Consider the following 16,578-nt stretch of genomic DNA (forward strand, 5'->3'; position numbering starts at 1 on the left):
TGCAAAATTACGTTGCAATTTCTATTGAAGAAGAGACTAGGAGTCACTTACTATATTTTCACTTAAATGCCTGGAAGACAGTGAGGAATTAAAAGAAGATAAAACAAAGAAGAGAATATAAACTCACAAGGCATGGTCCTGAGGGGAAAGACTGAATATCGTGTAGATGGAGTAGATTATTGATATCAGTTATCCTTTGTAGCAGAGACGTGCACTGCAGGAGAGGTTAAAATGGAAAAAAAATACTCATATTTTACTGAAGGCAGAAATGAAGATTTCTTCTTTTAGGTTTAACCTCTTCTTTTCTGTATTCCATCTGTCACCTTATAGGTCTGAGGAGGGTTTCTGCTTTTTTTTTTTTTGCTTGTTTGGTTGTTTGTTTTGTTCTGTTTCAGAGCAGTGTGTGTGTGTGTGTGTGTGTGTACATACAAATAAGTTGGTCTGTAACTGCTAAACAGCAATGATCCAGATGGTCAGACCAAAAAAAAAAAAAAAAAAAAAAAAAAAAAATCCTATTGTTCTGTTCCTTTTTTTCTCAAGAACAAGACAAACAAATAGGATAAGCTGTCAATATGAACATATGTAATGGGAATATGGGACAGTTCTCATTAACACTTATGTACTCACTGACCACTGTTTGTTCTTTACCCCATAAGTGTATATATCAATGAGATTAATGAGCTAATCTGAATTATTAGCAAGACCGTTGCATTATGATACTGCTCCCAAGTTAATGCTGAATCCAAATTAACTCCAATGACAGTGTGGAAGAAAAGCATCCATAATAAGTCTCCCAGGCTATTTTACTGTCTCAGAGTTCACTTACCAGTCTTCACATTTCTACCTTTGGCTGACTGTCAGTGTGTAAGCAATACTAGTGCTTTTTGACTGGTAGAGTTTATAACAGAAGCTGATTGAATGTGAAGAGCTTTCAAAGTTTCTTGTGAAGTAAATTGTACCTAATACGGATAGTAAGGAATATGCTGGATTGTACAGGCTACAGGGGTATCACCCTCCATGCTGACTGGTCTTGTCTTCCACATGGCTGGACTGAATAGATTTTCTGGCCATGCTTAGTATGGCTCAAATATATTTTATTTTACTTCATTCTATCTTGAGGGGACTAAATTCTTCTCTTAGGCTTCATACACTTTGTATTCCTGACTAAGAGAAAAAAGAAATTCTCCTGCTTCATCTGAATGCTTAGAAATACCTGTTTTGTTTGAATAATGATTCAAGTTAGATAGAAGTTCATACATCCCTCAGTAGACAGCCATTTGAAATCACCTCTATATGCTGAAAATATTTAAATGAAGTTAGAGAGGAGAAAAGAAGTTTTCAGTTTTTATTATCAGTGTTGAAAAATTCCATAATGAACAACCAAACTGGTAAACTGGATGCATTCTAGAAGTAAAAGTAGCAGCTGCTGGAGAAATAATTAGTTAAACCTGTGCATCATGAGATGTAAATAAAGCAAAAACTGAAAAAGTAATTTACATAAATATGGATTCACATAAATATTATCTAATGGCTTCAGTAATGACATACAGGTGGGGAAATTATTTAAGACATTTAAGATTATTCCCTGCACAGGAACAGATTTCACTTACAAAAAGTGATACATATGTATATACATACATACATACATACTATATATATATATGTATATATATGCAATATTTAGATTTTTACTGCATTACTTCTTGGTAATTTTTTTGTTTCTTTTTTTCCTTTTTTTTTTTCAATTTGACAAAGTGGCTCTGCAAGAATAAGCAATTTGTGCTTTGAAGAAATAAGTAATGATACTGTAGAAAGCTGAAGTTCGTAGTTTGTTGGCAGTCAAGTCTGAGACATGATGAAAACTCAGATTCAAAAAGGAAAGAAACTGACCGTGAATAAAACCGATAGAATGGGCAGAATACACAAGGTTTTGTAGCACATAGTTTTCACAGGCAAGAGAAAAGAATAACAACCATTTTATTGTATCCCAGTAGCCTTTCACTGAAGGTAGTTTTTTAGATCCTTGCCTTGAAGGGTGCTCAGTACAAGCACTTCAACAGTCACCAATGAATTGTATCTATCTCAGGGACTTCCAAGCCAGATGTGGTATCTCCCTAACTAATAATATGGATTTTTATTCCATTAAGATTGAGTAATGTTTTTTCTCTAGGCTTGAGAGAAGAGGATAGACAAAGTATGAAATAAGGAAAAACTCAACAGTTTTAGCCTAATTATTGTTGTGTTCTCCATGGAAGTTCCTGAAAATGTTACTGATGATCAGGTTAGTTAACGTAGTTAGTAGATGAAAAGTGGCTGCACTAACTCATAGGATAAGGAAGAAAAAGCCTTTGAACGTTCTCTGCTGGTAGAGTCAAGGCATACAACATGATAAGAGGTCTTACTAGAATTTTGTGGGCAAGAATAATTTATGAGCTACTCATGGCTTTCTTTACATGCTTACAAATTCATAAGACTGAGGCAGATATAGCAATAGCAAGCTCAGATTATCATTTCAGAATTTCCTGTCTACAAGGAAAGGAAGATATAAGGCAAAGAATTCTAGTTTTGAAATGCTGAATAGATGACAGGTGGAGGTAAACGTTGACACACTCTCTTCAACAGAAAATTGATGCTATACATACAGTGTTGTTCAGTGAAAAGCAAAACAGAGTTTGGAGAACCTAATTAACAGATGAAGGCAAAAAATGTCAATAAAATGAAAATGTTGCAGAGAAAAGAAATTACCATTGATGAAACATAGAGTGGAGGTTTTGACAAGCAAAATTCCTCAAAGTATCAAGAAATTTTACAGCAAACACTCTTTAGATGGCTTTACACTATCCATGAGAGTGTACAGAGCAAGAGACATGGAATTTTGTACTGTATTATGGAGACGGAGTTGAAAATTACAGTATTTTCCACTTCATGAATCTTAATACCGATGGTTATAATCTGTCTGAGAAAGACTGAGTGAACAAAAGGGAAAGACAAGGCACAGCTAATTCTGAATTACAGAAAACATGAAAGTGGTGATCTTGAATCGTTATGATCGGAATTGTGATATAGGAGATGCTAATGTAAAATTGGTGGGTAATATCTGATCTCACAGAAAAATGTATGGAGATCATTCTTTGCAAGGATGTTTGGTACTGGGTGGGAGATAGTCTGTATAGTAGGCCAATTTTCCTGTTAGCTGCACATGTCTTCCAGATATAATTTTTCTAAAGCCTTTATAGCTTTTTCTGTCTCTAGTGATGTGGTGATAGAGGGGGTACCATAATCATCAGGAAAGATAATCACTGCAGCAGTCTGGCATAATCCAAAAAGTTAATCTGTTCCACAGCCTGCTCCTTTGCTGTGTTTTGTTCAGCAAAGAGGGAAGTCTTGATTGCATTGCCTTAATTGTTCCAGAAGTGACAGCCAGCGTCTGGCCCATTATTTTCCTAAGATTTTTTGAATGCATGCTTGGATATACCTTAGTACATGTGCAGCAAGACTTAAGATTTAGAGAACGATCAAAACTTCTCTCTATATACACAATGAATATTTGCCTGTTGCAAGAAGAGCTATTGAGCACCATTATTCTATTATCAAAGAAAACTAGTAGCTGGTGTCCTCTGCAGAGCAAAAAATCATATAAAAAAAATAACGAGCAGCTTCTTAAATATTTAGCATAATATATATGGAAAAATAAGGTTCTATATTGTACATGAGTTTCCAGTCCAAGTAACAGCCAAAGTTTTCTTTGGATTGTACTTAAATGTCATCAGAGTTTGTTTAAAGAATATAAATAGCCAGAGGTTTTTTGTTTGTTTTAGATTTAGTGTATTAGTTTTTTCTTTCTCTTAATCAATAAATGTGCCAGCCAAAATGAGGGAATTCTGTATCAGATGTGTATATGAAAACAGTCATGAAAATTGCAAGGAACTATTTTGTGGTTAAAAAAAAATCAGATATGATAGAAAAAAATCACAACAGAAATCAGTTATATATCATACTATAAATTAGATCAGAAAGATGTTAGGTTGAATTTAGTTGTAGCAAAGACAGAGAATTCTGCTGATCTGGAAGAAATCTTTTTGTGTCCACAAATTCATTTTGTAGCCATGAGTTACTTCTAAAGCAATCTAAAAAGATTCTATGATTCTTTAAGATAGAGTTTATTATGTATTCTGACTGACAGACCAGCAGATGAAGAAAGAAAATGATATCTTGAGACAAATACCTTTCTTGATGAATAGGTCAAATGCTTTTCAGCCAAAATTTAGAGCTGTTTGGAGCCTTCTGAGGTACAGAAAGCAGCAGATCATTACAAATTAATTGAGCCCTTTGGTTTCTCATTTTTCATTTTCTATTTCAGCACTGGATATTCTTGAAGCACAAGGAAGATTTAGGAAAGGTGTCATCTTTCAGAATTAACTGTAATTAGCAGATTCCTTTCACTTCAATTTAGCCTGCAAAGCGCATCCCAAGAAAAAGCTTTGAGTGTCTTGAAATCAATTAACTTTCTAGTTATATTCAGCTGGTGAAACAGCTATTCTATTATTTATATTAACTAGTGAATAGCTTATGGGAAAAAATCCTCTTTAAGCTAAATCTTCTTCCACAAGCATTGCAAACCAGTAAGGATAGACCTGTAAGTGAAACAGGTACTGCTGATGACTGAGCATCTGTACTTTGTATTTTTTATGGTTTTCATGTTGATCTGGTTCTTGTCAGATCCTATAGAGTGCATCACACTCATTTGCACCTGCAGTCCATACCTTCTTGACGTGTCTTCCTCTGTATTTCATCCAAGAATAATTCAACTTGTGTTCTCTGAGACAGCTTTGTAACATGAGCCAAAAATGGGGAAAACCATGAGATGCACTTCAGGTAGTCCTTATCCAGACAGAAATATTGATGTAGACTCACCTGCAGGAGTACATTTTTTTTTTTAAGAAGGAAATGGAAAGAGATATAATCCTTCTGTTCTGTTTATCATACTTCTATTTTATTGTTTTTGAGGTGAGAAAACCTATACAAGAAAATTATAAATAATGTATGATCATAAATGATAGAAAATACAAATAGAGGATATTACTTTTATAAAAAAATAAAATGATTATTAATTGCTGTGTTAAAAAATCTCTTCATTAATTTGTTTGTTGTTGTCTAATTTTGCTTTGCTTTTAACAAGAAACAACGGAAAGCTCATAGCTGAAATTACAGGGTGGTTAGTTAAATCTGAAGCAATAGCTGATGAAAAACATTGATGAAGGACTTTATCTCATATTATTTTTTCATTTTTCTTTTCTTTTCATAATAAAGTAAATACTAATGAAAGTAGATCAAATCCCATAAGCATTATTTATAACTAGACAAGAAAGGTTTTGAAGAAGGGTTATAAGTAGATCTGTAGTTACACAAAACTAGATGTCTGTCTTGGTTAAACGAATACATACTTCTGATACTCAGTTGAGATAACTAAATAAATGTTCCTAAATGTTACCAAAGTTTAAATAGTGAATTAGGTGTCTCTGGAGCTAGCAACAAGGTGTATTGCTTCTATGGCGTTGTGTCTGTTCTTATTAATGACTTTAATATGAAGCTCCTTGGGGAATTAATATCTGTATTTCTAAAGTTCATGATTGGTAGAGTTGAGCACACCATCAAAAGTGATTAACTTAGAATAGCTTAATTAATCATTTCCCAGCATTTGAGCCAGAGTAATGTTTATAGATGTGTTCTCCATCTACCCTGTTTGTAGGGTAAAATATAGCAACTTAAAGCACTTTAAAATTATGAAGCCAATGCAAGCTATCATATTTTACTTTGCATGTAGGATGAGGAAAGAGAGCAAAAGCAATTAATTACCACACTGGCAAAGCGTTATTCTTCAGTAACATTTTTTTTTTCCTTAGACAAAATGCTTGACTACGTGCAAAGAGAAGAATATTTTCTCTTGGTTTCCAAGTTCTCCCACTGAGAATCTTCTGTCTTCTTTCAATGCATTTCTATACATTATTCTTTAAAATTAAGCTAGAAATGTGACCATCTTTCATGGAAGCATTTGGTGTACTATTTATAGCTATACTACATTTCAATCATAGGATCATATATGAATATTCACTCATTACAAAGTCATAATATTACTGCAAATGGTATTTGAAAGAATATGTGAGCTTATGGCCCCAAAATGATAACTAGTATTTATTATATTGATTTAAATAAATCAAGTTCCCAAACAAGCCTTGTATATTTTGTAAGTATTTTGAAATTTTTTTCCTGCGGAAGTGTTTCCTAACAAAAAAGTAACATCTTTACAGATCTAGAGTGATTTATTTATTTATTTATTGAAGAGTACATTAAGCTATTAACAGTTTCATTGAAGACTGAATGATCTTGTAAAGCTACATGCTATTAAGGAAGTTCATAAGAATTAGTCCTTTTAAGTGAAAAGTACCTCTGAAGTATAGTATCTGTTTCTGTAAGAGGTGATCCTTGATCCTGAGAGGTTATCTTGTTAACAGTAGGGACATCTGCATGAGAGGAAAGTTACCGCAAAGACTGAAAGCTAATTTCTATGTCTGTTTTATATGCATATACTAATTTGCCACTTGTTTCATATCAGAGGAAGCAGAATCAAATTAGAATTAAATGGCATACTTTATTTTGATGCCTAAATACATTAATAATATATCACTTCTCCTAATTTGCAATTAGTATACATTTTTAAGATTACAGGATTACAGCTGTTTTTTTTTTTTGGGAGGAAACATGAAATATCTAATACACAGAGCAATTTCAGTGATACCAGTTTCTAACCTTTTTGCAGACTTGTCCTCAGTTCTGTCTCTGACTACTTTGCTGCCATGTTTACGAGTGATGTTTGTGAAGCCAAGCAAGAAGAGATCAAAATGGAAGGCATAGACCCCAATGCCCTGTGGGATCTTGTTCAGTTTGCATATACAGGTATTGCAATGCACACGTTATACTTCCTAGAAAGAAAAAGATGTTGATAGTTTTCTTTACTACGTATTGCTGAATTATATTTCTATTCTAAACATATGTTATTTTAATCTCAATCATTCAAAACACCCATTTACCACTTCTGAGGCTGAATTTGGACTGTAATCTCCAAATTGCTGTATCTGGCTTAGTAAGTATAGGAGAACAGTCTAGAAAATCATATATTTTTCTTGGTTTTGCACTGCTTGAAGCAGGGGGCCTCCTAATGTGACAGATTTGGATCATATGAGATCACTGAAGGAACAGTTGTATTTTTGCATGAGTGGCACTATATTAATGTCCGAGTCAAATTTCAGTTTAAATAATTGCATAAATATTTAAAAATGTTATTTTGATACGAGCTGAGTATTGTCACTTTCATTTCCTATCATAAGCTGGTACTATGCTATGTAATGTAAATTCCCGAATAATTCATAATTCAGAGTTAATAACTCAGAACTTGCTTCTGCATAGTTATTGCATTTTAATGCATAATAAATTCATTTTTATCTTTCTTAATCAAACATGCACAAATCTATCTGCAATGCACTAATACAAAAGAGTACTAAAGTTATACAATAATTAAAAGATAGGATGCTAATTGTAAGATTTATTTGTGATTGGAATTTGTTTCCTCTTGCATATGTATCATACAAATATAAATGGCAAGGGACAGCTAATCTTGACAGTTTTTCTGAACTTTATAATTTCATATTTGACTTTTTTTCTTGAAATTTGATATTTGGTAGAAGAATGTAGTATACTTGAACTTTTAGCTCTTTAGAATAGGACAAAAGAGATCATCAATGGTTTGTGAATTTTTGACTTTTCAAGTGGTCTCGTGTATTGTGAGTATATCTATATGTATTAAGGTAATTTTTGTGGGTTGCCTATATAAGGTATTTCATCTCATATAGAAAATGTTAATTGGTTTTATTTTTTTAATTTCTACAGTTTGCCCAAGGAACTAGTCATATTTATGTCAGTGATTTGCTTCCAAAACCTTTAATTTCACATATAGTTGCTTGTGTTTGAGAAAAACTTTTCTTCTGAGGACAACTGAACATTTCAGTAAAACACAGCTGATCATGAGGTTGTTTTCAAAAACCTAGAAGTTAACAATATTACATTTCAAATGATTTTAGGTATGATTTAAAAGAAAAGAACAGGAAAAAAAAAACAACAAAATCCGTGTTATATTAACTGCAGTTCTCTCAGTCTGTTGTCAGACTAAACCCTTTAGTTTAAGCAATAAAACTGAATACTATGGCAAAGTATCAAAGCTAGAGTTTAGCAAAGGTGAGGTTTTGTACACAAGAGATGAAACATAGGCATATTTATGCAAAAAGGAAGTTGTTATTTTCTGCTATATCCTTCAGTAAAAACAGGAACAATATTAATTTAGTTACTAAATACACTGCTTTGGATGTCTTGAAATTTTCCTATTAACCTCTGTTAACAGTCATAATAGCTTTTATGTGTGCATTCTATTCATAGGTTTCTGAAAGGATAAGGTTTTCTGGATAGAATTTCTGGAACTGCTGTTCAGTGCCATTTCTTCTAATTCATTGAAATTGATAAATCCATTTTTTTCAAACCAACAAAATTATATTGTAATAAATATGTCCCTCTTTTTTTCTCCATTTCTAAATGCATTTAATAACTGTGGCATAAGATCCTCTATACTGGGCTTGATCATAAATTCATTATCTCAGAGACTTTCCACAAATAATATTTGATAGTAGATGTTTAGTAGCGTGATACACATAGTGATATTTCTGCTGGAATACCTTCCTAGCTTCCATCTTTATGGAAAATAACTTAATCTACCTCATCATTGGTCAAATGCAAATTTGCCTAACTTTTTGGAAACCGTTTATAATTTTGCCTCAACAGCACACTGCGGTAGTGAGTTAAATTTTTTGAAATACAAGGCTTCCTTTGGTCTGGGTAAATTCGCTATCTAATAATTGTTTATATATAATAACTCCCTAAGTGCAATCCCTACAGTTTCCGTATGCTCATGCTTTCATTTAATGTCTCATATAACTTCACTCATTTTCATATAATGCAACTTCTACTATAAGAATTTATTTGTTATTTTACTTACCCATAGCTTTCCTGTCTCCCTTTCGAAGACAATTGCCTCTAAGTAGTGTTCTGACTGCCTCAGAATTAACTATCTAGCATAAATAAAAAGGAAAATTTAACGTTACAGTTGGTATTTGTCTCGAGTTATGAACCCCTCCAGTTTTATTATAGATTTTTTTTTTCAAAACCATGTGCTTGTCATGTTGCTAAATTACATTTTTTTCACTTTTTGTTTTAAAGAAAGTTTAAACATTAATGAATTTTACAGTGGAGGATGTATTTGACAAGCAGAAAATAAGTAAGTTCAATACATACATCTGCTTTCTCTTTACTATGTTTGGCTCATTGAAATGAAGCAAGTACATATAGTTTCTGATTTAACAGAACTATAATTTAAAACAAAATCAAGTTTCCTCTTTTGCTTGTCTGCTGAATGTTTTATGTGAGTCCACTGAGGAACTCTGAGGCCAACATTTATGTGCAATGGTTATACAAGATGTATGTTTCATTTCTCAGGCAGCAAGAGGATGGATTGTAGAAAATATAAGTTTGAGAGCCTAGTGCCTTGGGATACATGAATATGTATTCATTAATCTTGTTAGAGTTCAAGATAAGCAGTAATACAGAAGACTGTTTCTTTAACTCATTTTTTCTTACATAATGATTCTTTCTTCATCTTAAAACTTGATTTATTTTCATTATTTTCAATTATACTTACATATTTTAAATGGGAGTTGAGCTGGAGTCTGAGCTTCAGGTTGCTGCTGGTGACTCTAGCAACCTTTCTTTGAAGTTGCTACTGAACTCTGAAGTTCTGGCCAGCCTATGTCAGACTATCTAATAAGTGTGTGTTTCCAGCAGTGGTCAGAAGAATAGCTGGGTGTTTTCATACATACCGTACCATAATGAAGCTGAAAAAAAACCCAAAACAAAAAAAAACCCCACAATTAATAGGAAAAAAAAATCTTTGATTTGTTTATGATTATCTATATATAAAAAAAGACCGTAGCTCGTATATGAAGAGCATTAAGCCCTACTACATGATTCTTAATTTAATTTTAATCTTTGGATTATTTGATTAAAGGTCTGCCAAATGTCCTCTCTGTCAGTGTTATATCTAGTAAAACGTGTAATGTAGACCAAAGTGATACAGTAAGAAAGAAAAAGGATACAGAGAAGGCAGAGTTACTGAATGCCTTCCTTGCTTCAGTCTTTACTGCTAACGGCAGCCCTCAAGAATCCCAGGGCCTGGAGAGGAGAGAGAAAGTCTGGAGAAAGGAAGACTTTCCCTTGGTCAAGGAGGATCAGGTTAGAGATCTTTTAGACAAGCGTGACATCCACAAATCCATGGGCCCTGATGCCCATGAGGCACTCATGAGTACTGAGGAAGCTGGTGGATGTTGTTGCCAGTCCACTCTCCATCCTCTTCAATAGGTCACAGAGGACTTCTTGAGGACTTCTTTACTGTGAGGGTGACAGAGCACTGGAACAGGTTGTCCAGAAAGGATGTGGAGTCTCCTTCTCTGGAGATATCAAAACCTGCCTGGATGCAACCCTGTGCAATGTGCTGTAGGTGACCCTGCTTGAGCAGGCAGGTTGGATTAGATGATCTCCAGAGGTCCCTTCTAGCCTCAACCATTCTGTGATTCTGTGATTCTGAAAATGCCTTTAATGACAAGGACCTTTTGGTTTCTTCAGAACAGAAGCCTCATAAATTAAACACTTCCAGGGAGATTTGGGGGGTTTATTGGATTTGGGGGGTGTTTTGGTTTGGTTTGGTTTTGGTGTGATTTTTTTTTTTTTTTTGATCATTGAAACTCCATTCTGTATGTATTAATAAATGATTGTTAGCATAGTTTTGATCTGTGCCAAACTGCAGTCTTCTAAACTATCCTTCACACAGCCCAGGATATTCACAGCCACAGGATCATTCTTCAGCCAGCAGTTTGGATGTGACTATCATTCAGCATTAGTGCACTGCCAATGAGTATTTCTGGATGGAATTACCAGCTATACTTCCCACGTGTACAGTCTTCCCAAGTGTCTTCCCATATATCTGTAGGACTAAACTATCATCCTCCTACGTCTTGGGGTAGCTGCCTGCTTAAGAACCAAATACCATCCTACACTGAATGTCTTTCTGATCCTAAAACAACCTGCAGACTTTACTGAACTCAAGTTTGTGGACAAGATTTTTATAGTCTCCATTTACCTTAACCAGCTACAGAGACTGACTGCCTACTTGATTTCTTCTGAGCAATTCCTAGTCTTAAAGTCCTGGGTCCAGCTGGAGTAGAGGTTTTCCATTCCTGTAATTGAAAAATTAAGTCCTTGCTATGGAGTTACACAGTAAAGTTACTTGTTACTGTTGCTTGTTCTACCCAGGATGCTCCATCACAGGGTCAAGTTTTTCAACCGTGTATTAACCAGTCAGCTCTTCTTTTGAAGCAGTTCTTGAGAACTGTGTGGAGGAGAGTTCCATACTGGATACCTATCAATTTTGGAGTATTCAGAGTAATCGAGATGACTATGTTATGGCGAGGTAGTTAATGACTGTGTGGCACAATCTGCTACTGCTGAGAAGTCAGAATAATTCCAGGCAGACTCAGGGAAGCAGCTAAAGGAGGAGAACAGATAGATTGAGCAAGCACGTTGTGAGAAGACTGTTGTTTTGCAAGCAGTGCCTTGCTGTGTTCAAAGTGTTTCAGTACCAAAGAGGGGATAAACCAGCACTGCATGTTGATATGGCACAGCTGGAATAGTTTCTTTGAGTGGAATGCCATTCACGTTTGCCTTCACCATGGGCTCTCTCTTTAATGTGCTTTTGTCTGCAGTTCCTGCAGTGAAGATGTATGACCATATCCACTCTGCTGAGCTCAGCCAACTAGCTGTGAACCCATGGTTCCAAAAGAAAGCAGAAATTTTGCAAAAATCACAATGACAGCTAATGAAAGAGGTCCTTACCTTTCATGTGCTGCTCTGCTCCTGTTCCTGGATCCTAAAATGTATTTCTATTCCCTTTCTTTTCCCTAATGGTGCATATCACATGGTGGCTGTGCTGAAACCTACCTGCAGAGCAGAATCCTAGCACAGTCACTTCTTCCAGCAAAGGAATCCAGGTTTTATTAGTCCCTATGGTGAGCAAAAATCTTCTGCTGGCAACTGATGCCTCCATGTATGTAAACCTTTTATTCTTTCAACGTGAACTTGAACTGCTCAGTGCTACAGTACATTAGCATAGCACAAGCTGCCAAACCTTAGCCTGAGAAGCTGAGAAGCTTATTCTGGCAGAGGTGAGTATTCCTGCTTTTGATCCAGCTTCAGACATATGTAGAATAAAATCCTGCTGTATTCATATCTACAAGCTGAAACCATTTGTCCTTGAGACATTTTTGCTTTTTTTACAGAGCACAAGACTTGACTGTGTTCAGTGTAATTGAAAGGTTATATCTCAATGAGATATAGGATTTTTTTTTTTGATATACAGTACCATTAAGGATGTGCAGTGTGTGCTCTTGATTGTAGTGGAAGTACTTGTGCGAGACTGGTCATATGGGATAGTTCTAGAAGTCCAAGATGGTGTAGTCTTGATAATAACACCTATAGGAAGTGATCCTCAGAATGAAATGTTCTGAACTATATCTGCTTTTTTTATTATTATTTTCTTGGAAAAGGTGTGTTAGAGTGTTTTATTATTATTATTTTCAAAGGTAAATTCTTTCAGTGAATTTGTATATATGCAGCGTGGTGACCAGGGTCTACAGTCTGGAAGCAAACTTAGGAATTATGTTATTTAATAGCATAGATACTATTCTCCATATCCCTCTAAAAGAGCCTCTATTGATTGTAAAAATAATTGACTAAGACTTTATATCTGAAATCAGTTTTGAGGAATAATTTTTGTCATCTCCCACTCTATTTATTGCGTGAGGAAAAGATTTGTGCTGTTGGAAATTTAGTTAATCTTTTTTATATTCTGCATTTTCAAGGTACCTTTTGTCTTGGGATTTTTCTTTGTTTTAAACCTGTGACTCTGAACTCCCATCTTTACATATAAAAGTAAGCATAAGATTTCAAAATATAATGACTCCCTAATGGTTGAATTATTGATGAAGTAATTATTAATGCATTGATTATATATACAGATACAAACTAGTAATCTTTAGTCAATAATCTTAAAGTAATCTTTAGTAAATTCATAGCTTACTTTATTTTTTTTATGGACAATAGGAAAAAAAAGTCTGTAGATGTGTTCCACAGCAGTAACATATTCCTTGTTTATAAGGAGATTTTAGGAAGATTAGACTCACTAACTGAAAATTTTTGTTTATACTCCTGTTATTTATATATATTTCTTATAGGCATATATGACAAAGTTCACACTCCTAAGGTGACACATGAATGACAGTTGTTTTGTAAGTACAAAAATAGCAGTTTAATGTCTGTCTCTAAAAAGCTGATATTTCTAAGCAAGCAGAAACATTTTCTTTAAAAAAACTACACAGTCTGGATATTTCACTTATACAACAGAAGCTTTTTTTTTCCCAGATCAAGAGATGGAAAGGTACTACCATATATCATGGTATGTTTTAGCTAATGATGCTTCTCCAATCTTTAGGGAGACATTTGCTAGGTTTCCACTTGGGGGGAATTTAAATTTGTTAATAGGATTTGCTTATCACTCTGCAATGTTGTAATTTTCTGCACCGTTGAAAAAGACTGGACTTTGGCAGTACGCTGCAAAGAACCTGTGATCAGGCCAGTTTAGGCAGCTTACCCAAAGACTTAGTAATATGAGGATTTAAATGTTACTTTATTTTTTTTTTAAAGGATGAAGATGTTTTATTTATCATAATTCTCATATTCCTGTGATAGGTACAACATCATTTTTATCAAACTATATATTTTTACCACTACAGAATAGTTTATGAAAGAAGTGGTCTTACACATAATATTTCCGTAATATAAAGTTCATATAGAAATGAGGATTTGAAATGATGAATTTCCGTAATTTTCAAGTCATGTCTGGTAGTGAGAAGCTCAAAAACTGGTGTCATAGCTGGCAATGTAATCAAGTATGAAATCGTAGGCCAAAATGACATATTTATGTTGAATGCTTTCCTGATTTAAAATATTTTTATTTTGGAAAGACTATTTCATAGAAATGCAAAATAAAAATAATTAGATCATTTCAATTCTTGTGTGTGAAAAATGAGGGATTAAAATAAACTGCCATTCTCAAGAGGTGAATTTTACCCATCAGGGTTAAAAAAGAGATCTGATAAGAGCAGAAAATCATCTGTTCTGATCAGGTGACTCAATTCAGTTTAGAGTTGAAGATGATGAAAGAGTGAGTTGTACATACAGGACAGGATTTTTTTTCCACGGGGGGGGGGGGGGGGGGGGGAAGAGAGATTTTCTTAGTTAAGCGATATAGGTTAACAGTTCTTTTATAGAAGAATGGCTGATGCCAAAATGGCTGCCAAAAATTCAAATGATTCATCAGCACTGTCAAGTCGGCACATCTGTGGGTTATACATGCTTGCTTTGTTGGCTCATTTGTGTTTGTTTTGGATTTGGATTGACAATCATGTAAAAATGATTAGTCTGATACTAAAAAGATTGAAAGCTTCCTATTTTTCCCCTCAAAATTAAATTGTACTATCTGTGTGGGAAGCTATTAATGTAAGGGGTAATATCTATTTGCTTATTTGGATATCTTCTATAAAAACAAAAACTAAACAAAAAAAACTTGCTGAATTTTTGCTGATTTTTTTTTTAATTTGCTACTCAGAATTTTTTGCTAATGCAAGACTGTAAGAAATAAGCACAAATTACTCGGGCAATAATGAACTCCATGTAAAGCAGAGTGCCTGCCTTCCTTGCTTGCAGCTGATGACCGTGGTCTGCCACAGAGTTAGTAGAGAAAGGAGGAGAGCTTGATCTCAAGAAGCCTCTGTGTAGGCTGTTGGGTTGGCTGTGTAGCCTCTGTCTATTGTTCTTTTTTTTCCCTTCTGAAAATAACTTCACCTTTATGAAAAGTGTGGGAGATAATACCATAAGGAGTCCCTAAACCAGGTAGGCTTAGGCAGTTTATCTTTTAAGGCACTGGTCAAAATCAAAACCTTAACATTCGCTTCAGAAAACAGCTCGAGGCTAAAGTATGTTCTGCGACAGAGAAAATCTTTTTTAATTCATTCTTCATTGGCTGCACTTCACGGATATCATAAAAGCGGCTTACTATATATGAGATCGTTGCCAGGACTTGACAATAACAGAGATGATGATAATCAAAATTGCACCCAAAAGGGTGTTACAGACTTTAAAGCATTTCCAGACATTGCATTACCTGATATCCAAACATACTTGATTACAATACTGTGTGTTTGAGAGCAGATGGATTGAATTCATGTCACCAAATATAAACATAAACAGTGTCTCAACAAGCAGAGTGAAGGTTCTCCATATAGAGTAAATAGCAAGAAATAATCACTCTTAGGGGGTGATTCCTAAGAGTCCTAATGTAGTAACTAAAACACAGCAGATGAATACTGCTCTAAAACCTCCTATTTCCCTTCATGGACTAGGAAAAAAAAAACCTAAGATGATGAGCTCGGATATAGATAGAGCTGGCAGATACCTAAGGTTTGGTAAATTTAGTGATAAGGAGTATGAAAAAGAAGCTTTTATGGCAAAATAAAGCATAGCACCTTTTCTTCATAAGCCTCTTGAGCCTCTAGTTTCAAAAAAAAAAAAAAAAAAAAAACACCCACAGTTTCTTCTTTCAGTGAAGCCAGAATTATAATTATAAGCAATTCCTCTATTCTTCCCAATCCAAATAAATAGTATCTGGATACTATTTACTGTCTTATTTTGAAAATGGACACATAATAGAAAAGCTGTGTTACTACAACCCCATGTTATAGTCAGCTTATGGAAAGAAAACTCTTTGAATTTGCAACATAACTAATCAAGACACATCGAATGGGAAAATTAAAAGAAAAATACTTGGTTAAAAATAATTTAACCTTTTTTTTTCCCTAATTCTTCAACACTTCCCATCACTTCACAGGTACACCCTTCCTTCACATCTTAAGGATGTTGAAGGGTTTGGGTACGAATGGATGAGTGTGCAGAGTAATTATTTACCAGAAGAGAGGAAGATCTTACTGAGCACATGTGGTAAAATAGTATGACTGTGTGTTACTGATTACACATCTATATTTGTTGCTCATGCACAGAGCAAGTGATCAAGGAAAACTGAGTGGTTCCCCATACTCATACTCCTACCTATTGGTCACTGGCTGTGGGAGGCTGAGACTCTCATGACTCAAGCACTGCTCTTATTGATTTCTTGTGAAGACATTCAAAGATACAATGATTCCTAAAATATGAAATTAATTGTAAAAGTGTGGGTTACATAAAAGATTAAAGCATATAAGTAAAAGATAAATAAAGAAGTGTGCCCCTTTAGCTCGGAAGGAGAATTAGCAAAAG

The 16,578-nt window shown here is 34.4% G+C and overlaps 1 protein-coding gene across 2 annotated transcripts in view; it reads left to right on the plus strand.

The window, feature by feature from the left end:
- KLHL1 (kelch like family member 1) overlaps nucleotides 1-16,578 on the plus strand; it is a 243,290-nt gene that overhangs the window by 73,249 nt on the left and 153,463 nt on the right. For both annotated transcript variants that reach the window (XM_062576137.1, XM_062576148.1), the window contains one exon: nucleotides 6,818-6,954. In XM_062576137.1, coding sequence (XP_062432121.1) covers nucleotides 6,818-6,954 — 137 coding nt within the window. The remainder of the gene's footprint in view (nucleotides 1-6,817; nucleotides 6,955-16,578) is intronic.

The sequence above is a fragment of the Rhea pennata genome, chromosome 1, assembly GCF_028389875.1.
Source record: "Rhea pennata isolate bPtePen1 chromosome 1, bPtePen1.pri, whole genome shotgun sequence".
NCBI lineage: Eukaryota > Metazoa > Chordata > Aves > Rheiformes > Rheidae > Rhea > Rhea pennata.